This window comes from Pimephales promelas, chromosome 5, assembly GCF_988280905.1.
Source record: "Pimephales promelas chromosome 5, fPimPro1.hap1.1, whole genome shotgun sequence".
In the NCBI taxonomy this organism is placed as follows: Eukaryota; Metazoa; Chordata; class Actinopteri; order Cypriniformes; family Leuciscidae; genus Pimephales; species Pimephales promelas.
Window position 1 is genome coordinate 25,706,387 of NC_142773.1, and position 23,471 is coordinate 25,729,857.

At 38.3% G+C, this 23,471-nt stretch overlaps 1 protein-coding gene across 2 annotated transcripts in view; it reads right to left on the bottom strand.

The window, feature by feature from the left end:
• Positions 1–529: 529 nt before the first annotated feature.
• The window catches only part of tnr (tenascin R (restrictin, janusin)), a 178,379-nt gene continuing 155,437 nt past the window's right edge, over positions 530–23,471 (bottom strand). For both annotated transcript variants that reach the window (XM_039654780.2, XM_039654779.2), the window contains 7 exons: positions 19,929–20,059; positions 18,361–18,493; positions 17,553–17,704; positions 12,691–12,787; positions 8,924–9,085; positions 8,613–8,776; positions 530–5,848 (listed from right to left, as the gene is read on the bottom strand). In XM_039654780.2, coding sequence (XP_039510714.2) covers positions 5,732–5,848; positions 8,613–8,776; positions 8,924–9,085; positions 12,691–12,787; positions 17,553–17,704; positions 18,361–18,493; positions 19,929–20,059 — 956 coding nt within the window. In that variant the 3' untranslated portion in view covers positions 530–5,731. The remainder of the gene's footprint in view (positions 5,849–8,612; positions 8,777–8,923; positions 9,086–12,690; positions 12,788–17,552; positions 17,705–18,360; positions 18,494–19,928; positions 20,060–23,471) is intronic.

The following is a 23,471-nucleotide window of genomic DNA, read 5'->3' on the forward strand; positions in this document are numbered from 1 at the left end:
TATATTATGACTTTAGTGTCAATACACAGACATGAATTAGTCACTTTAACAGTGACTTTTTCACTAGTTTGAATGATACATTTAAGTGAAAAACCTCAGTGCTGCACAAAGCCACAGCTCAACAGTATTGAGGAACAAACTTTTTAGATGGAATTGTTGCATTACTTTGTGTGTTTTTGCTCGACCAATGATAATTCCAAAGGAAGTTAAAGCAGAAACAGTTTTGCGTTTCCGAGCAACACAGTCCATGAATCACTGTTTTGAACGAATCGTTTGAGCGAATGATCCAATGACTCAAGAAAAAATACTGAAAAATCCCCACCACAAATGCAAAGACATTTTATCTGACGCGCAAACACAGACGAGAGGAACAATACAAACAGTGTAATGTGAAGTGCGGATGGTAAGCAGAATGAGTATGCTTTTTTTATTTTTGTTTTAATTGGATACACAACCAGCAATGGTGCTTTAAAAAACAAACGAAAAAAAAAAAAAAAAAAAAAAACCCGAAATCACTTCACAATCAAACTCAGATTTTGTATTTTGTATATTTTATTAATGTGTAGAAAATGTATTAAAAAAGGAACTATACAGCACATTTTAAGTTAAACTAGAGCTAATTCGATCTGTTACAGTAATATCCAAGGTTATCTGACAATGTGGTTAGCAAGTTAGGGAGAAATGTCTCAAACATTTTTTTTTTTTTTGCACACATTACCTGCTTCATTAGTGTTCATGCTAAACACATTTTCATTTAGGTACAAAATGTAGGGGATTTTTACAATATCCTAAAATTCAAAATTAAATAAAAGTACATGAGAGTGGTAAAATGACCAGGTTGCCTGTATAACACAGAGTTAGAGTTCCGAGTGTTGTATGAAACATGTTTTTAAGAGTTTTCGATGGTGAATGTTGAGCCATAAGTGGTTCGGTGGATAGGAGGCATGTCAGAATGGAGGGGGACTTGAAGTGTCTCCACCATATGCTGAGTCAATGAATAATGAAGGGAAATCTGCCCCTGTCTCTCTTGAGAAGCGGTCAATCACAAGCTGAAGTCTCTATTCCTCTTTCAAAAATAACTAGAAGGGCTGCTTCGTGGGAACCACAAACAATTAGTTTGCAGCAGAAAACGATTAGAAAACACAAGAAGGTACGCATATTTTCCTGCCATGTTCTCCACAGAACAGTAAATGGAGAAAATGATGCCTTCTGGTGCATGCAAAAAGTCTTTTTCAGTTTTAAATGCAATTAGCTTGAGCTTATTAAGAATTTACTTGTTTTCTATTTCCCATCCCAGCTGTTGCTACACTCTCTAATCTTACCCCTCAAAAAGATAAGAAAAAAATAGAAGCATAGGAAAAGGGTAGAAACTCTTTGAAAACATCAGTGTTGTCTCTCAGAAGAGGCTCATTAGGAGATCTGTGAATATGGGAAACAGGTGTTGTTAGAGAAGCAGAGCGCTGGAAAGAGAATTATCTATGCAGAGCATGCAGATCTATCAAAACAGAAGAATCGCAATTTTAAATAAGACTTAAAAACATGTATTCTAAAGAAATTTTAGTGTTTGGGACCAGGCACTGCAATATTTCAACGCATTCTCATCCTAGGGCGTCATCTAACTGACGCTTTTGACCATGCGTCAACATTCGACACACATTGCATCCTCTAGCGTCAATATGAGACGCTTCCGTTATGGGTATAGGTTTAGGTCTGGGGCTGGGTTAGGATTAGACCACTAGGAGGCGCTTTCTGGCCCATATATATCTGCGTCTCATAGGCTGCATTTACACTGCAGGTCTTGATGCCCAAATCCGATTTTCTGACTATATCCGATTTTTTTGACCTGCTTGCATCATCTTTTAAAAGTGACCCATATCCGATTTTTGCATTTACACGAAACTACCAAATGCAGACGTTCTTACCCGGGAAATGAAGCACGAAATTCAATGGATGCAGATGCGAATAAAATTATACAGTCTTTTTCTTTCCACAATATTTGAAAAGTCATCAAAACGTCTCGTACGGCGGAGAAAAAAAGAGGAGAGGCACTGTAGCCACGAGTACTTAAAACGATGTCTCATATCTCGTGAAATGTCTTCATATACGGATTTATTTCTGTAACAACCCTGCATTTTTATCTGTAATCACTCAAAACACATGAAACCTCCACATTGCTCCACTGTGTATCCTTTCTTCCATTGCTCACTTTTTAATGACGTACGACTCGCATTTGGGAATATCCGATTTGTCTGCTTACATGGCACACGCAAATGCACGTATCAGATTCATATCCGATTTATTACCACATATGAATGAGGCCTGAATCCGATCTGAGAAAATCGGAATCCATGTGTTTTTTTCCTGCCTACACGTTTACCGGTCATTTACGATTTGTGCCACATGAGAGGAAAAAATTGGATTTGGGTCACTTGAACCATGCAGTCGAGGCCATATTGACGCTAAAGGGATGAGACCGGGATGAGACCGGGCTGAATATTTTCTGTGATATTTTCATTTGATGTTATTGGCACCCACAGGTATTCTTTAAAAAAAAAAAAAAAAAAAAGCAAAGAAGTTTGGAACAGCATGAGAGCTTGTCAATTATTTTCAGTTTTTGGTTTTGCAGTTGAAATGTAGAATAAAATGTGTTTCTTTAAAATGTTTTAATTGAATTCCAGCATCTCTGTATTATGCTACAGTTGTTTCAGTACTTTCAAAAAGTGAATAAATAGAAAACAATGCATCACAACTTCAGTGAGTTCATTAGACATTAATTAGACACCCTCTGGTTCAGAAATGAGAGAGAGATGTGCTACTAAAAAAAGAAATATCACTAGCTGCATGAGGTCAGTGTTACATTGTATGAGGAAAGGTTTAAAAAAATATCTCATGGTTGCAATCCTTCACAAACCTTTCAGTCACTCTACAAACTACAGAATGAAACAATATATTTTTGTCAGCTACAAAACTTTAAAGAAGAAAGACTATGTTCTAAGTTGCACTAGGAGTTGCATTGCTTTTATGACCTATTGTGTATATGCCAAGCCTTAAAAGCTCAAGCCTGACTGCTTGTCAGCAGGTGTCTGCCCAACTCCATTTCAGAATGACTCTGAATGAAAGGAACAGAAACATCTATGAAAAGAACCCTTTAGATGGTCTTCTCTCTACAGTGTTAAACATAGACAGCATTTCTCCTGCACTCAACTATGAATTGTTATTAACTTTTTTTTAACACAATTATTCTACAGGAACAAAACATTTGAACCACTATAAAGCAGTGGCTCTCATCTCCAGTCCTCGCGACCCACTGCTCTACATACCCTTATTTAACACGCCTGATTCAGATCCTCAGCTCGTTAGGATAACGAGCTGAGGATCTGAATCAGGTGTATTAAATAAGGGAGACATATGCTGCGTCCCAATTCGCCTACTTATACTACGCCCTAAAAGTATGTACTCTTTTTGTGAAGAAAAAGTACATACTTTTGAGTGTGTAGCAAAAGAGTAGGCAAGCTTTGGGACATACTATCACGTCATCTTTAACCGACGGCTCTGCGTGCATCCTGTCACCATAAACTGCCCTGTCAATCATCTTGTCACAGTTAAAATCCTCCATTCAATCTAATTTGATTTCCTACCGTATCGGAGCACGTTGATCTGCCAGTCGTGGGTCTTTCATGCGGATACTTTCCTCGTAATTGCAATTTGAATATAATGATGCATTTAAAACGTAATGGCTAAATGCATCCTTACAAAAGTTCACAATGCTGCTGCAGATGCAATATAATGTGGATAACATTGAATAAATTAATTTTCGTTAGGTTAGATAGTGTAATCACTCAAACCTCTTTTTCTAAACCTCTCAACGTATCCGCGGGACTCGCACGTCCTCCGTGTCTGTAGTACCTTAACACTTTTCACTGGTGTTTGTAGTTCTAACCGAATCCTCGTCCAACGCGCAATGGGTTGTGGGCAATACCAGCCGTTAGAGTGTGCATCGATCTACACTTCGGATTCTGACCGGAAAAAGTAGACCATCAGGGTATCTTTGAAACACTCATTTCAACATACTACGGTTTGGGACGCACTAATTCTATTTTCGAATACTATTTAGGACGGATAGTATGCGAATTGGGACGCAGCAATACACAATGGGCTCTATGCATGGCGATATTTCCGGTGAAGGTTTAATGCTATGTTTACACGGAAACGATTCTGAAGAGAAAACGCAAAAGTGGCGTTGCGTCATCTTTTTTTATTCTGCGTTTAGACGAGCGTTTTGTGTGGGAAATCCGTGTGCAAATGGAGACGCAAAAGTGTTTGAAATTCAATGTAGTATGCACTTCGGGCGGCTAGGAGTGCATACTACAACAACACCAAGTCCACGCGCCTGTGTACAACTTTCACCGTCAAGCAGACTTTTGCGTTTTTACCGTTTACACGGGAATGCGGCGGTGGAGCGTTTTTAAGATTTCCACTCTGGAGGGTGGTTTCACTTTTTTGGTTTCACCCTCGCCGTGTAAACGAAAGGCACATCCGATAAAATATTTTTACGTTTTCACCCGCGAGCCTTCTCGTGTAAACAGGGCCTGAGGATGCTCGATAACTACCGCCGATCGTAGAATCCAATGCAAAACCGATAATTTATATTGAATTTTATACTCCATGGTTATACTAAAGAAACATAGTCACAAAAACAGATAAAACAGACACCCCTCGTTGTGTTTATGCTTCTTTTTAAAATTATATTAAATAAACATAACTATATATAAAATTGCATCTAAACGTATGTACGTTTCCTTTCAAAGACGGGAGGAGAGTAAATTTTGAAGACTCTGCCATAATCCCGTTTTCCTCGGTGTTCCTCTGCTTTAAACTCCACAGCCGGAAATGAACGATCATCCTTGCGTCAAATGCGGAACATATGCGTGCATATAGCCCATATGCAGAGCAGTGGGTTGCGAGGATTGGAGTTGAGAACCCCTGCTCTAAAGCATGGAGTGTGAGATGGAGCTATGCAAAAATTCTCCATATGTACAAATCAGCGCTCTCAGGCCAGCTTATGTTCTTTTAGACAGATCTAAATAAAACACTGATGTGGGATGATGTGATATTACTACTAAAAAATGTACAATTTAAAATAAATTAAAATATGGGACAAATTATTTGATTTTTGTTTCAGATTAGTCTGAATTGACCTCAGATACTGAATAGTTCTTTGGTTTCTGAGGTTTCAATGATGATATAATTTTGTGATCAACAGTGCCATGGCCAATAAGTTTAAATATGAGATGAAATTAGGCTTCAGGGTGCAGTAAATGCAAAATCTAACACTGTGATGGGTCACATGAACATGAAAATCATTCATTTACTCTTTAAAGGTATTTCTCATCATTTATAAAAATAGAAGCATCTCATTTTTAGGGGCATTCATTTTCCCCCAAAATCTTTTATCTCAAAGGGAGAAATGATCTCTTTTCTTCATTTAGAGGGGTTCTTTCCTTAGGCCTCACACTGTAAACGTGCTGAACAATACCGAAACTTAGTCTTCATTCTCCCACAACTGAACTAATTGCATTACACATAAGAAAGTCACTGAACCTCAAGGTTTACAGTTTACAACCAACATTCGTCAAGGGGGTTTTGTCATTCAAAGATTTAAATAAGTTACATCGCTCCTCGTGTCCTCTTCGCCCCGTTTAAAAATAGAAACAGCTAGTAGGACGGTGGATTAATGGGTGGACCTCCTCCGCTTGCCACTGATGCTGCGGTAGTTGAAAGGTCTCATCTTCATCTCAACAAAAGGGATGGAAAATTCATGGCCTTTCCAGTGATACCAGTTTATACCCTGCGGAAGTCAAACACATAATGTTAATACACAAACAGTCATATTAACTAAAGCCATCTCATTAGAATTTGTACTGTGGATATTTATACATAAAATGTCGTTCTAGTACAGATACACTGTCAAAATTAAACGTAAAATATCAACTTACATTGCATTTTAAACTCTTTAATTTTATGTACTTATAACTTAAGAAGTGTTTAAATATTATGAAATTCAAAGAATATTACAGGATGCACTGATATTAAAATCCAAGGAAGCCAATAACCGTTTTCATGTTATATCCAATAACTCATAAAAAAAAAAAAAAAAAAATTCAACACATCACAGTCTGATAATAGATATTGGTTTTGAGATTTTTTTTAAAGATAAACTTGAGTGTTAGATCTAAATTTAACAATATTGGAAATCAGCATAACATTTTAAAACAGGCTAACAGCTGTAAAATATATCTAATATCCAGTAACCGATATTCAATATTGTGAAACCATACTGAATTCATAGGTTCATTTTATGGAATTTATGGAATTCCATAAAATGAATTATGCAATGAACCAGTTAACCATTTTGCCAGTTTCAAAGATCTGAACAATTTGTTTTGTAGGTAAGTTATACATAAGAATTTTTTTTTAAATATCAGTAAGTTGATAATGTACATTTCAGTATCAATCCAAAAGCACTAAAACATATGTTTACAAATAATGAACAAAAAATGTACAAGCAATTTTTTTCTAGGTAAAAAATATTATGTGCCTACTGTAGAAAAGGTATTTTCAACGTTATTACTACTGAAATACCTCACAAAGTCAAGAACACCTCTCAAAAGAATATGTTTTATATTATAGGCCTTTATTAGTTTTCAGAGTGTTAACCTCTGCTTTTATGAAAAAATTTCCCAGATACCAATGGGAAATATGACCTTATCGGTTATAAGCTACACCAACACGCTAACGCTTGTGAGAAAGCTGAAATGAAAGCAGACAGCAAGACAAAAGGACATTACACAACACAGTTAAGCAAGGACGGATTTACAATATTTTTACACATTGGCCTGTGAATCTCACTTATCAAGCTTTATTCACTTTCAGTTTGCTTTGAAATGCTCTTGCATGTTTCCTGTCTTTAGCGCTTGCCCTTGCAAACGAAACCACAAAGAATGAGTCACAGCTAAAAAAGGCCCTGTAGGTGTAAGATTAAATAGCTGAATTAAGATGTAATCAAAGTACTAAATTTCTGTGAGTGTTTGCATGTGTAGGCAGTTTGTGTCTACTTGTTACTCCATAGGTGGCGGAAACAATGCATGTATTAAGATATAAAGGTGCGATAACATTAGCGAAATGGAAAAAAGGCCCATTGTCTGTTGGCCCATAGTGTAGTGATGTATGAAGCACAGCTCACACATAAGTCACTTTCAAACCAAGCAGCTTTCTGTTGGTCAACACAGCAAATCCAGATATATTTTGTCCTCACTCGAAATTGCCTATGCTGATTTTACGCAGCCGCCATTTTGAAATTGAAAGCGAGAATCAAGTGGGAAGAATGCCTTGGACTACCAACATGAAGCTGCTGCCGCGATTTAAACTATTGGATGTTTTTTAAACTATTGGACATTTTTACGTTATATATATATATATATATATATATATATATATATATATATATATTCATTTTACTGTATACAGTCTAAAGTATGAAAGAAATGTATGTACATTTTTAGAATAACAAATTTCTACATTAAAGGGTTAGTTCACCCAAAAATGAAAATTCTGTCAGTATTTACCCACCCTCATGTTGTTCCAACCCCGTAAGACCTTCGTTCATCTTCGGAACACAAATTAACATATTTAAGATATTAAGATCGCTCCTGCATACAGTCCATAGGCTTCTTGAGGGACTGGCTCTTGCTGTCCTCGAAAAGTCATTAAAGACATCGTTAAAATAGTCCAAGTGACTACAGGGGCTCAATCTTAAGTTTATCAAACGACGAGAACACTTTTGTGCGCAAAAAAACAACAAAAATAACGACCTTATTTCAACTATTCGTTTATTTCTCCCTCTGCGCGAGTCAGGTTACTAGTTTAATAGCGTAAGCTTCTGTTATTGTACGTCACACGCATCACACACACATGACCAGCGTCGGCCAATAGTGAGCCTACGTGTGACGTAGCTCTACGCAATCACACTACGTTAACTGACTTACAGGCTCATGGAGAAGGAAGTGAATGGTTGAAATAAAGTCGTTATTTTTGTTGTTTTTTTGCGCACAAAAGTGTTCTCGTCGTTTGACAAACTTAAGATTGAGCCCCTGTAGTCACTTGGACTATTTTAACGATGTCTTTAATGACTTTTCGGGGACAGCAAGAGCCAGTCCCTCAAGAAGTCTATGGACTGTATGCAGGAGCGATCTTAATATCTTAAATATCTTAATTTGTGTTCCGAAGATGAACGAAGGTCTTACGGGGTTGGAACAACATGAGGGTGAGTAAATACTGACAGAATTTTCATTTTTGGGTGAACTAACCCTTTAAACACAACAATATGCCATTGCATTCGCGACTCTCCTATGATTAAAGGCGACATTTTCGGTTTTCTTCCCATTGGAGCCAATTCAAAATGGCGGCTGCGTGAAATCAGTGCATTGAGTTGATTTCTATATAAATGACTGGATTTTGCCTGAGATGATTCGCAGAACAATGGTAAATGTGACTGCACCTTTAGGCTGATTATGTGGATATACCAGACATTTCAGTCCAGTGCTTAGGACTACCTGGCTATGTCTGGACTCTCCGTATTTTCCGTTAAGGTTGGCCCGATGACAGTTTTTGTACCACCACGCTCCCTTGTAGGACAGTGCACAGTTGGTGACAGCGATGTCATTGTCCTTGTCCTTGGTAGAGAAAGGTCTGCTCTGGTGGTAGCTCAGAGAGTCACCTGGGGTAAAAAGAGACCATAATTATAATTGATTGGCTTAAATATCCAAAACCACCCTAGAGAGATCATCTTTGGGTTGTTTTAATGGATAAAAAAAAAATAATTGAAAGAATTTCAAATGAATGCCCAAATGTCCTCCGGCCACACCTGCAGTGCCATTGTACTCTCCTATCCTCAGTTTGTAGAGACTCTTGGAATCTCCAATGGAAAACCTGTCATAGTTGGCATATACAGACTCCTGGCCGTCTTTCATGTCAATGCGGAGCTCGTAACGACCTTGAGCTGCAATCTTCTGAATGCTGTCCAACCCTGCATGGAGAAATGGACGGAAAAAAAAAAGTTCTGAGGAACACACCTAGAACTCTATCTTCCATCTATCCCATCTCTGTGTTTCAGCCCCTTAACATGTGGAAATGTTGTCTTCAAATATGGTCCACACAGATAAGAGCCCATAATTTAATATAAAAGCAGTGCTTGTTTGGTGGTCCATCTCACTCTCTCTGACTCTTATATGTTCTGAAGATAAGGAGCAAAAGACTGCAGATAAACAGTCTGTTTATTGAAGATAATCACATTTTCTGACTGTGCAGTGGAGAAATGTCCTGTCTGGCTAAAGACACAATCACTTTTTGATAGCGTAGATGTCTCCTGATAATAGAGCTCCATCTATTTTGTGAGTGTCTACAAGGATGTGCTGAACTGTAACTAAGTCCTTAAACTCACCTCAGGATTTAAAGCCATAGAATGAACCTAGGGAGCAGAAGGCTGATAAACTGTAAGGGGAAACGAACTGAATCACTTGGCATGGTCAAAAAGTATCTTTAAGGGCAGCCATCTTGTAATGAGATTAGTAAAAAATGTGGTGGGGGGGGGGAACTTTATTAAATAGCAGCATGAACACCATTTTTTTTTTACTGACCTAATCAGTATAATCTCAGCAAGAGACTGTGTTTTTACTTGATTAAAATCAGCCAGGCATCACATGGCATGATATCTAGAATATTACAGACTCACTTTACGTTTAATCACCACTTTTAACAGCACACTGCACATTTTATTATTTTTGATTACTATTATTTATTTATATTATTATTATACATATTATTTTATTATATTATTTATACCTCACTAACTTTTTATTAGACGTTTACTTAAAACAGGAAAATGTATTTGCCGAAGGTGTAGTCAACATAATAATAATAAAAAAGAAATAATCATTATAATTAATAAAGTTTATTTATTTATTTATGTTTACTGGAAAACAAGACGCTGTATTAGTGAGTAAAAAAAAAAACAGTTGGCTGACTGTTTAATGAGGTAAATACTGTCTGTACACCAATTATCATAGCATTATTTCAAGCAGAAACTGAAAATGCATAACATCATTCCAGTGTCCTGAAAAAAAAAAATGTGTTGCAAAGAAAATAACCTTTTTTCTCAGTTCAAGAAGACTGCAAATGTCTTGGAATAATGGCAAACAGCGCAGTCTATTACTTTTCTGAATTACTTTGTGCCTTCTTCCATAGCACCATATCTCTAAAGTACTGTCCTATCGGCATAGTTGAATTCCAGCCCCATTTCTTAAACACACCATTCAGGAGTAACTAACTGTCATGACCACGTGAGGAAGTACAAGGAGAGTCCAGGGACCATGGAGAAATAACAAGTACCACAGGAAAACATTCTTGACAGGGTTCTGTCACTTCTGTCTGGATTATATTTCTGTTGGTGACAGACCTCTGACATTCCTGGTTCGTCCTGTGTTTATAGTCTGGTTTATTGTGAGCACAAGGCTTCTTGTATTCCTGTGCCATGTGCTCTCTTGTCAATTGTTAGCCTCTCCCATCTCGTTACCTGATAATTGTTTATTCCTCTCCACCTGTTGTTCCTCTCCTTCCTTGTTTGTTCCATATTTAGGCTATGTTTACACGGAAACGATTCCGAAGAGAAAACGCAAAAGTGGCGTTGCGTTATCACTTTTTATTCTGCGTTTAGGTTGGGAAATTCAATGTAGTATGCACTCCAGGCGGCTAGGTGGCGATGTGAAGCACTGCCAGACAACAACAACACAAAGTCCGCGCGCCTGCGTACTACCTTCACTGTCTAGCAGACTTTTGCATTTTTACCCTTTACACGGTTTAAATTTCCACTCTGGAGGGTGGTTTCACTTTTTTGCATTTTTAAGCCCCCAAAACGGCGTCGCCGTGTAAACGAAAGGCACATCCGATAAAATATTTTTACGCTTTTTTTTTCTCGTGTAAACATGGCCTTAGTCTCCCTATGTTTGCAGTCCTGTGCTGGTTCGTAATCTATGTTTCCCTTGTGTTTTCAGTGGTTTCGGTTTGTAGTTCATTTTGTTTGTTTAATAAATATCCTTCCTGCACTTGGATCCTTGCTTTCTGTTTTACCCATTCTGTGACACTTCTTATTTGAATGCATGAATGAAGCAGGGCAGCAAAGTTTATCTGCCAAGTTGTGTGGTTGATGAACATAGTGTTTGTAGTCCAGTGTAGTTGTACATGCAAAAAAAAAAAAAAAAAAAAAAAAAAAAAGGTGTAGTACATGACAAGTCTTTCATCATTACAAAAACAGCTTCACATTAAATAACAGCTGGGCTGAAAAGCAAGAAACTCAACACAATAATACATAAATAGCTATAGCTGATACCACAGACAACCTACAGTTAAAACCATGTTTCCACCAGACCATGCAGAGTGTCTTACTGTTGAAAAACTAACTATATATATATACAGTATATACAGTATATCACGTAAGTGCTCATCAATGACGCACTACACAGAATAGACTGTTTTCAGCTTGGTGTCTGTGGTTATACAGCGGTATACAATTTCTACTGGTCATAGAATATACCGCCTAGCCCTGCTAATTATTACCTTGGTATGAAAGCTTACTTGAAAGCTTACTTACATGATGGCAATGTCTACCCCAGCATAACAGCCACAAAGTGATTCCATTGTGTTAAATGTCTATTGTGTATATAAATGTAGAATGTGAAGACGCCGCCGCTCTTCAATCATACCAAGAAATGCAGCACTGCTGCAAACATTGTTTACTTTCTGCTCATGAGCTGAAATCTTTCAAATGTGCTCCTTCCACACTAAACATAGTTATACATATTATCCAAGCCTAAATGTCTGCACAGGCATTTGTAATGTTTACTTTTTATCTGTAATTGAGACAATGCTCTGAAATTCATGCTGTGCACAAATGCTGAATTTTAATGAATATAATTATAGCTTTCTAATAAGATTTATGCATAAGGGATAAAAAGGAAAATGGGCTCTATTGTTTTCATTCAAATTGGATTTTGATGAAAATAATTACCGGATCATTTAAACAGAATCTGAAAGCTGCAGAGTCACCAGTAACAGACTGAGGGGCCCTGAAGCACAGAGCCGATACAAATACTAGATACTGAATGCACGAGGACAACATGGAGAATTTCAAAGGATGGTGATTTGATGCAGTCTCTCACAGAGCTTTTGTGTAATTTTCATCTTTATTCAGAGCATCACTACACTGTCTCTCATTTGCAAGTGTGCTCCGTATAATGCAAGTAAATAGGAAAGACATACAGTGTCCCTGGAGCAAGTTAGGGTTAAGTACTAAGGTAAAGCTAGATGGTTTCCCAACATACCTTTAATTAATTTAAATGAAGAAACCATCTGATACCTAGTCAAGAGCACTCTTCACTGAGTTACATTTAAAGGGATTAATGCTTAAATAAAACTCATACATTTGCCAGAAAGTGCTGACCAAATTTAGATCTGCCTGAAGAGTTTAATGGGGCCTAAAACGGCCATATTTTTAATGAGTCATTACGTAGCAGCTATTTTTTCCAGACAGCTCTAACCGCTCTGTCTATTATTCAAGTGTATTTCACGTCTTCTCACCGAGCCAGAATTCATCCTCCAGGTTGCCAAAGCCGGTCTTGTAGTCACTCCATTTTCTGGAGAAATCAGTCAAACCGTTCTGACGTCGCTGGAACACCTAAAACACAATAAGCAGAGGTACAGCAGTCGCACAACACTCTATGCCAATTAAATATAATGCGTTTAGGGCAATATGGAGCACATGAATTGCAATTTATCCCAACAGTCACTTTACTTTGGGATGATGACATCTGCAATAGAAGCAGCTGTGTGACCATGCTGAAAAGACCAGAATGTGCAATAAGCAGCATATGTCGTATTTTGAACACTGGTCTCGGGTGTGGGATACAGACAAGACTCAAAATTTACACTTGTATTGCACCAAAGGCAATTATATAGTTATTTGCCAATTGGCCGCTAACTTTATGGTTCTAGTCGAATTGTAAAATCGACAGTCTGGCCTTTGCTGATGCAAGTGGTGCATGTATGTCTAATAAAGAAACACCCAATTTGTTTCCTCAGTAGAGAAATGCATTATCAGGAATATGTTTTCTCCAGACCTCTATGTGCTTTTAAAGAGTGGCAGACTTTGGGTTTAAGTTTTTGTGTGAAAATAATAATAATAATAATAATAATAATAATATGATCTTTATATGATAATAAAACTTAATATAAAATAATACACTACATAACTATATTTTAAAATAATAATAAATAATTTTAAAATAAAAAAGAAACGGCTAATTAATAAGTCATAGTACCAAAAATATATATTTTTAATATAATGAAAAACTTCATGTTTTATATATACACTGAACAAAATTCTAAACGCAGCACTTCTGTTTTTGCCCCAATTTTTCATGAGCTGAACTCAAAGATATAAGACTTTTTCTATTACTTTTTTCTCACTATTTCTCTCAAATATTGTTCACAAATCTGTCTAAGGCTATGTTTGTACAGAAACGATCTGAACAGAAAACGCAAAAGTGGTGTTGCGTTATCCAGAGGTGTAGCAAGCTTTTGAAAAGTGTGGGTGATGGATGTGTCATTTAAATTTGGACATGTTACGTAGACCCCTGTCCCTCTAGGGGGGTTCGGGGGCATGCTCCCCCGCAAGAAAATTTGGTACATTTTAAGGTTAAATGCATCAATCTGGAGCACATTGAGAGCTCAAAATTAAGAACTTCAACTGGATTCGACCCAGGCCTGTGCAAATTGAACAATGAAAAAGCATTGACTTGTAGCTTACCTAAAGAGGGCTCAAACATCTTTATAGTTATGATATAGAGTCTGTCATTATATTCTATATTACGCTATCAAAATTACAATACTTTTGTCCTAATTTCTTCACTTGTAAGAAATAAATCCTTGAGCTTTTATTTAGGAGAAAACACAGAACACCATGCTGATCGTGTGAGCAAAGAGCGTGTTTTTTTTTTTTTTTTTTCAAATCACGCAGCATTACAAACAGAATGCCTAACGCAAGTCTTGTACTGTTTATCCAAAAATACGAAATATAATAATGAAAACACTGGACATGTCAATAAAACATAAACATAACATCTTCCCAAACACATATCAAGCTTATTTAAAAACCTCGAAAGCATAAACACTCATTCAAAGTACCTGGAAAAGGGAGATGTAAACAACCATAAGTTCCCGCCTCCTCAGCACGAGCTGACCAATACATCTAACACATCAAGAGAGGCGGGACTTAAGGCAGAACAGCCAATCATCAGCCGGACACACTCAAAGCCGGTATCATGTTTGAGAGGAGACAGCCACAGCGAGCGCACACACACACACACACACACACACACACTGAACGCCAGAGAAACGGAGGAGCGACTGTAGGAAGGCGTTTGTGTAAAACTGCGGAAAAACGGCAGAAAAACTGCGGGTGTTGAACACTCTCACCGGGAAAAGTGTGGGTGTTAAAACACCCACATCCCCCACGGTTGCGACGCCCCTGGCGTTCTCACTTTTTATTCTGCGTTTAGACAAGCATTATGGGTAGGAAATCCGCTTGCATATGGTGATGAAAAAATGTGTGAAATTTGATGTAGTATGCACTCCAGGCGGCTTGGTGGCGATGTAAAGCACTGCCACACAACAACACCAAGTCTGTGCACCTGCGTACAACCTTCACTGTCTAGCAGACTTTGGCGTTTTTACCCTTTACACAAGAACGCGGCGGTGGAGCCTTTTTAAGATTTCCACTCTGGAGCGTGGTTTCACTTTTTTGCATTTTTAAGCTCCAAAAATGCCGTCACCGTGTAAACGAAAGGCACATCCGATAAAGTATTTGTACGTTTTCTCTAAATCTGTGTTAGTGAGCACTTCTCCTTCCGCCGAAATAATCCATCCACCTCACAGCTGTGGCACATCAAGATGCTGGACAGGTGTGCCTTAGGCTGGCCACAATAAAAGGCTACTCTATAATGTAAAGTTTTATCACACAGCACAATGCCAGAGATGTCTCAAGTTTTGAGGGAGTGACTGGAGGAATGTCCACCAGAGCTGTTGCCCGTGAATTGAAAGTGCATTTCTCTACCATAAGCCGTCTCCAAATTCGTTTCAGAGAATTTGGCAGTACATCTAACCGGCCTCACAACTGCAGACCACGTGTAACCACACCAGCCCAGGACCTCCACATCCAGCATCTTCACCTCTAAGATCGTCTAAGACCAGCCACCCGGACAGCTGCTGCAACAATCGGTTTGCATAACCAAACAATTTCTGCACAAACTGTCAGAAACCGTCTCAGGGAAGCTCATCTGCACGCTCATCGTCCTCATCGGGGTCTCGACCCGACTGCAGTTTGTCGTCATAACCGACTTGGGTGGGCAAATTCTCACATTCGATGGCGTCTGGGACATAGCTGTCAACATTGAACATTGAAAATAAGGGAGTTTTCCCGGAATCCTTCCCCAAAATAAGGGATTTTTTTTTACACGATTCTTACCCACAAACTTTAAAAATAAAGCACTAATCCTTAAAAGTCTAAAGAGTTAATAACTAGCCTAGAAACTAGTATCATTTAAAGAAAAAAAATCTACATTTGGATTAGCGGTGTGTTGCTCTTGCCTTTACGACAACAATTTCAACTGTTATCACATCTTCCAAAACCCACAAAATAGGGAAGTGGGCTGTCTGTTTATTTCAATTACATTTACGCATTTTATGTAGTTTTAAAGAGCCTATATTTAGCCTGGTGGTGGACCGTCACTCAGAAGACGTACACACTCTGTTGTTATTGTAGCCTATCCCATCTTTATATCCTCCTGAGGCCCAGAACGTTTTTTCCCAAAAGTTTTTTCTTCTTCTTTGTGTAATCATTGTTAAGAGCATAAGAAACAAATGAAAAAGATATTTTGAGATATTTTATTCATATGTTATATGAAATTAAATTATATATAGGCAAAACTAATATAAATCGAGCAATATATAAGCAATATAATAATAAGCAATATAAATCGATTATTATAATTATTATTTGTTTAAATTACATTGATATCTGAATTTATGTAAAAACCTTGACTTTCAAACATCAAAATGTAAAATGTAGGCTATTCGAGTACAAAATGACATATAAACATCGTTTCCTATTTTTTATTTATTTTTTTTGCCTGGAAACGCTTTCAACACGCTTGCGTGTCGCGTGAAAAAATAGGCGTCAGTTCTATTTCTAGCATGCACGCGTTTTCTGGAGTGTGCAAGCTCTAATCTGTTAACATGGGAGCCGAAATAAAAACGGACACGCCACACAGCCAGTGTGTCTCCGGCCAGTGCGCGCGGCGCCGCATCCGAGAATAAACGACTTCAAGCCGAATCAGTCCGAGCTCGTACGTCTCACACAATCAGAGTAAAAATACGGGATATTTTACGGGAAAATACTGGTGGCGGTGGGGTTATGGTATGGGCAGGCGTATGTTATGGACAACAAACTCAGGTGCATTTTATTGATGGCATTTTGAATGCACAGAGATACCGTGACGAGATCCTGAGGCCCACGACAATCACCTCATGTTGCAGCATGATAATACATGGCCCCATGTTGCAAGGATCTGTACACAATTCCTGGAAACTGAACACATCCCAGTTTTTGGATGGCCAGCATACTCACTGGACATGTCACGCATTGAGCATGTTTGGAATGCTCTGGATCGGTTCCAGGTCCTGCCAATATCGAGCAACTTCGCACAGCCATTGAAGAGAAGTGGACCAACATTCTACAGGCCACAATCACAAATCAATCATCACACCTGTGCAATAATCATGCTGTCTAATCAGGATCTTGATATGCCAACACCTGTGAGGTGGATGGATTTTCTCGGCAAAGAAGTGCTCACTAACAAAGATTTAGACAGATTTGTGATCAATATTTGAGAGAAATAGGCCTTTTGTGTACATAGAAAAAGTCTTAGATCTTTGAGTTTGGGGCAAAACGGGGGCAAAAACAAAAGTGTTGCGTTTATAATTTTGTTCAGTGTACATGTGTGTGTGTATGGCCAGTAATACATTTTTCCAGGCAAAACATTTGCTCAATTTAACTGCCAGAAAGATATTTTGGACTCTGGATATATATGTACTGGTGTTGACACCAAGTTCTCAACTAGGTTAACCATTAAGATTTGGTTGGTAAGCCTAAAACAGCATGTTTCATCTAGCTACTGTAAGTTTGACTTTGAACAGTACGGCTACACTGGATAGTCCAGTACAAACCAGTCTGAAAAACAAAAAATGCTGGTCTCAGCTGGTCTTTTCAACAGGGGCCAATCCTGTAATATGGCACTGTGGGATTTCGTGTAAATCATACATTGTGCCAAACATATAGACAATACAGACAGGGTTCAGATGTCATAGTCAGATCTCTCACTCACTATCCAGCCGCCTCCGTCGGTGTTCATGTCGCAGTAAACCTGCACACCTTGGCTGAGGTCTCTGTTGACGTAGATGGTGTAGATTCCGCTCAGGTTCTCTCCGTTCAGGAGGTGTTGCGCACAGTTCTGTGGCGTGGGAAACAATCGGTTTCCTGAGGAGGAAAAGGTTTGCGAAACATCAGAGCAAAAGAAAGCGAAGGGTCACTAGGAGGTTAGTGAGTGGTGATTTGCATCACCGCCACGACAATGAAGTGTAAATTTGTTGATTTCAGCTTGAGACGTTACCCAGATAGCAAACTGACATTGAATCAACGTGGAAATATGACATCGAAACAACGTTGATCTGACATTGTTTTGCTCATCGAATTAACGTTGAACTAACGTCAGACACGTCATTCTTTCAAAACTAACGGAAAATCAACTTGAAATCAACGCGTTGTTTCAACGTTATGAAAGCAAACCAATTTTCGATTTTCATTTAGCTTTGAAGAATGCCGCGTCTGACGTTGGTTCAACGTTAATTCGATGAGCAAAATCAACGTTGTTTCAATGTCATGAGAGACGTCGTTTCCACGTTGATTCAATGTCAGTTTGCTGTCTGGGTATGAAATGCTATCTTTGGAAGTCGGGGGATTGTAAAGTCACAGAAACACAACTCAATAAATGAGGGTGAAGCAAGATGTGAACAGATGCACTGAATGTGTCACTACTGATTTGTACTTGATGACGTTGATGGAGCAATCGTGTGCATTTGTACCTAAAGAGGTGAACGAACCCGAAGTTTACAGGAGATGTGGAAGATTTGCACCTGTTGTGAAAGAAGTGGAAACAATGGCGCTGGTTTCTAATCCTCTGGCGGCTTGCAGTCTCACAGTGTATTCGGTGGTCTCTGCCAGCCCCTCGAGACGAATCCATGTGTCTTCGGCATCTAAGATCAGCTCCTAAAACACAATCAAACACAGTCTACTGATCCGCAGGCACGCAGAGGCACTTGTACATTACCTCTGTTCAAACACTGTAGACCAAAAATAAACAAAGAACTGCTAGGTGGCTGAATAGTTTTGTGGAAAACATGCCTAGAGATTACAAAGAACAGAAGCTCTTAGCATTGTGGGAAGGCAAGATGTTCCTCATAAACAAACAGAAGACAGATCACAATCACTTTAAGAACTGTCTGACAAATTGTTGTGATCTGAAGCTGCTTACTGTTGGGTGCTTTTAATACAATGCTTTTCCTCCCAGTGTTTTCTTCCATATGATTGGCAGCTCTAAAGCCCTTTATGGGGGAGGAAGAGGCTTATCAGGCACTGGTGCTGCTGGGGAGAAACCGAGTTTCTATTTTGGTTTTTAGCTCATGACAGTTCACTTCCCCTCTTTTTTTTTTTTTTTAAATTCACTTTTATCAAACTAATGTGCCACTTATTTTTTGTGACTTTTCAGAACTTTTACTCAGAGGATTTACAGAGGACCTGGATGGACATGCCACATTCCTTTGAAACAACATTTGATTCCATATTTATCCTTTTCCTTTTGATCAATGTGTATTGTGAATTATGCAGCACAGCAGTGTTTTAATGAAGTTGCATTAATGTTTGTCAGTATATTGAGCAGGTAAGTGTATTAGGGAATTCTCATTTACTGTATTCTCATTCTGATTCCTTCATTGTATTATTATTTTTTGGCAATTCCCATTTTGTCTGTTATTATGTCAACCTGGCTCTAATGGAAATATACATTTTGTATGTCTAAGATGCACCAGCAGGGTTTAAAACCTCTATGCACCACTGACACCCACTGGACGGATATGAACACTAACAGTTGGCTACTAGGTCAGAGTGTTCTGTTGCAATGATTGTCTGCGCGTCTGTGTATAACAACATAAATCTAAAGATTATAATCCGTCATTGCATTTTCTAGTCAGGCTGTTAAAAAAACATTATAGGACAGTGATCATGCATTAAAAGTAATGCAATTATTTGAAACAGATACTGTATCTACTTTCTCATTTGAGAGAAATTGTTTCAGGGAAGTCTTTAATAGACTTTGAAATGACTTTGTTAAATGATTTAATTAAATTGAGCTTTTCCGAGGCAGATTTAAAAGATGTAACGACCCCCTAGATGGTTGATCTCTGCAGAATTTAGCTTATGTTAGATTGTTAAGTTTTTATAAGATCAAGCTCTACATCAACTATAGTTCAAATCTGAAAAGCACAGAAATGTGAACAGCAAAATATCAAAACCACCAATACAATGTCCACACTAAAATTCATGCATTTTTTTTTTTTTACTATTTTTGTTTTCTAAATTTGTGTTAAAAATTGCATTACTGTATATCTGCATTTGTCACTCAAGCTAAAGTCCACATTATGCTTGCCTTTCGACTGCCGTCTGCTGCTTTGTAGGTCAGCATGTAGTTATCGATGTCCGCGATGGGCGGTCGCCAGGATATGAGGGCGCTTCGATGGTTAATCTCACTAGCTGTCAGGTTCTGGGGTGCATCCATGGCTGTTTAAACAGAGATCAAAGAGCAAAAGCAATTTATAGACAAAACACGTATGTTTAGAGTAAGGTCTCATTGCCAAATTTGACAAGCAACATTACACTGGCATCTACTGGACACTTTGATTGTAAAACCCAGTAACTATTTGGTCAGATAATATTTACTTGTATGGACTATGTTTGAATGCCTCAAATCTATGTTTTTGTTTCTGTTTAAGCTGTTTTTACGTTTTTCTTGGGGTTGACAATGTAATAAATTATGGCATACATTAGTTTCCATTTCCTAATATGCTGATTTGCTACTCAAACCTTTCTTATAATTATCAATGTTTGAAAACTTTTGTGCTACTTAACATTTTTGTGGAAACCATAGTATATGTTTTTTTCAGGATTCTCTGATGAATATGAAGTTCTACTTGAAATAGATATCTTTTGTAATATTATAACTGTCTTTGTTGTCACTTTTGACCAGCGTTGTTGTTATTTTTGTTTCCAAAAATCCTTACCTACCTCAATATATATATATATATATATATATATTTGTCATAATTTCATGCAGCCCCCAATAGTATTTAGTCACATGGCATTGGCAGTGATTGGCTCAAAACAACATTGCTTCAGAAATCATGAGTAAACACAACAGATTTCATTTCACAGAGGTCTAACGCCCTGATGAATGGGAATTCTAATGGTTTTTCTACAGGTATTTTAGACATGCTTGGTTTAAAACAATAAGCTAGACTAACAGCATGTTTAAAATGACCATCCCCCACCTGATATTCAGCTGATTTTTCACTATCAGATGCTTTGTCTATGTATCAGTGTGTATGTTTGGAGCTGTGTCAGCACACCCGCTGGAGGCATGTAAGATGCTCGCTTGCCTGAGGACAAAATAAATCACATGGTTGCGTGTGTAGTATAGGTTTCAGGCACACTGACAGATCCACTTCAGAGGCAAGACAATTAGTGTGTGTTCACCGGCATCCTGTCTCTCAATGTGCTCTCTTATCAGTCAACATGCCACTCTCCCTCCAGCAGAGCACAGGCACACAAGCTGAACACATAATCACACTTTCCATTCATACTAGTAATACTGATGCTTCTTTTTCATCAAAAAGCCTTCTGCTGTCTAAGTGCAAAAAAATAAATAAAAATTAAAGCTGCAAGCAGCATTTAGCGGGGTTCAAGCAGTTTAGGCCTTTAAGGCCTTTAAGCACAAAAGCATCAAAAGACATTAAGTTTTAAGTTTTAATAATGGCAATTTACTATAGGGTATACATTGTTTTTAATATTTTTAACAATTATAGCGCCACCTATAGTCCGATCTCCATGAAACTTTGCATGCTTGTTGAATACGTTATGACACATATGCTCATCAATTTTTGTGAAGTTCTGACTTTTCCTTTAGGATTTTTCAGGCTTTTGGGTGCATTTTGTCATGCCCCCTTTTTTAAATGACCCTGTTATAGCAAAACAAATGACAAAGTTCAACTTTTTTTGATAATTATTGATCTAGAGAGTCCAAAGAATTGTCCCAGACTGGTCTGGTTCCGATCGGGCAAAAAACCAGGGACTAGTTCGCAAAAGTACGTTTTTAACATATTCGTGAATTTTTAACGAACGATTTGATTGACAGCAATGGTTCTTGAGGCAAAGTTGTTCAGCATGAGGAGATCTATCAATTGATATACATATTGTGGGGGTGTGTGCAACACCACGTGATAACAGAGCCATAAAACTCGTTAGCGCCAACTAGTGGCCGATTTTTTTCAAAATTCTTACAGACCTCTAGGGCCATGAGTCGAACATGCCCATCGAGTTTCGTTCCGATGGGCCTCCGTTAACCTTGTCTCACAGGTGCTCAAACTTCATTGGCCGATGGCGGCCATGTTTTTTTACATACGCCAATGTCCTCATAGATATACATGGGGCCTTGGTCCAAGACACTGCATACCAATTTTCAAGTCAATCGGACTAACGGTCATGTGGTCATAGCCCTTTTTATGTTTTTTTCATGTTATAGCGCCACCTAGTGTTCAATCGTCGCTATTTTTTTACTGTCACCTCAAATTGAACTCGTACACATGTGTACCGAGTTTGGTGAAGATATCTCATTTACTTCTTGAGTTATAGCCAATTTAGTAAAATAGGCTCCTCCCACAACGTTTATTTTGCTTCCCCTAGCGACCGGAAATAGAAATTTCAACATTTTTTTGATAATTATTGATCTTCAGACTCCAGAGAACATTTCTGCACTGATTTGGTTCCGATCGGGCAAAAAACCAGGGACTAGTTCGCAAAAGTAGTTTTTCGACAAAATTCAAAATGGCGGAAAAATTTCCATACCGGAAATGAAATCGGAGATATACGTTTTTTTCGTCAGGTGACCAGCTTTCCAATGATATAAGACACTTGAGTGTACGACTTACGGTCTAGGAGTTATGAGCCGTTTCGCGCAATTGGTCGCTATAGCGCCACCTATGGGCCAATCGGGCTCATAATTTGATAACCTCTCCTCGATTTTTGTACTACCATCTGACAAAGTTTCAGAGCTCCAGCACTTACGGTTTGGGCTGCACGATGCGTTTTAGGGGAGAATAATAATAATAATAATAATAATTAAAGCTGCAAGCAGCATTTAGCGGGGTTCAAGCAGTTTAGGCCGTTAAGGCCTTTAAGCACAAAAGCATCAAAAGACATTAAGGTTTAAGTTTCAATAATGGCAATTTACCATAGGGAATACATTGTTTTTAACATTTTTAATAGTTATAGCGCCACCTATGGTCCGATCTCCATGAAACTTTGCATGCTTGTTGAATAAGTTATGACACATGTGCTCATCAATTTTTGTGAAGTTCTGACTTTTCCTTTAGGATTTATAGGCTTTTGGGTACATTTTGTCATGCCCCCTTTTATAAATGACCATGTTATAGCAAAACAATTGACAAAGTTCAACTTTTTTTGATAATTATTGATCTAGAGAGTCCAAAGAATTGTCCCAGACTGGTCTGGTTCCGATCGGGCAAAAAACCAGGGACTAGTTCGCAAAAGTACGTTTTTAACATATTCGTGAATTTTTAACGAACGATTTGATTGACAGCAATGGTTCTTGAGGCAAAGTTGTTCAGCATGAGGAGATCTATCAATTGATATACATATTGTGGGGGTGTGTGCAACACCACGTGATAACAGAGCCATAAAACTCGTTAGCGCCAACTAGTGGCCGATTTTTTTCAAAATTCTTACAGACCTCTAGGGCCATGAGTCGAACATGCCCATCGAGTTTCGTTCCGATGGGCCTCCGTTAACCTTGTCTCACAGGTGCTCAAACTTCATTGGCCGATGGCGGCCATGTTTTTTTACATACGCCAATGTCCTCATAGATATACATGGGGCCTTGGTCCAAGACACTGCATAC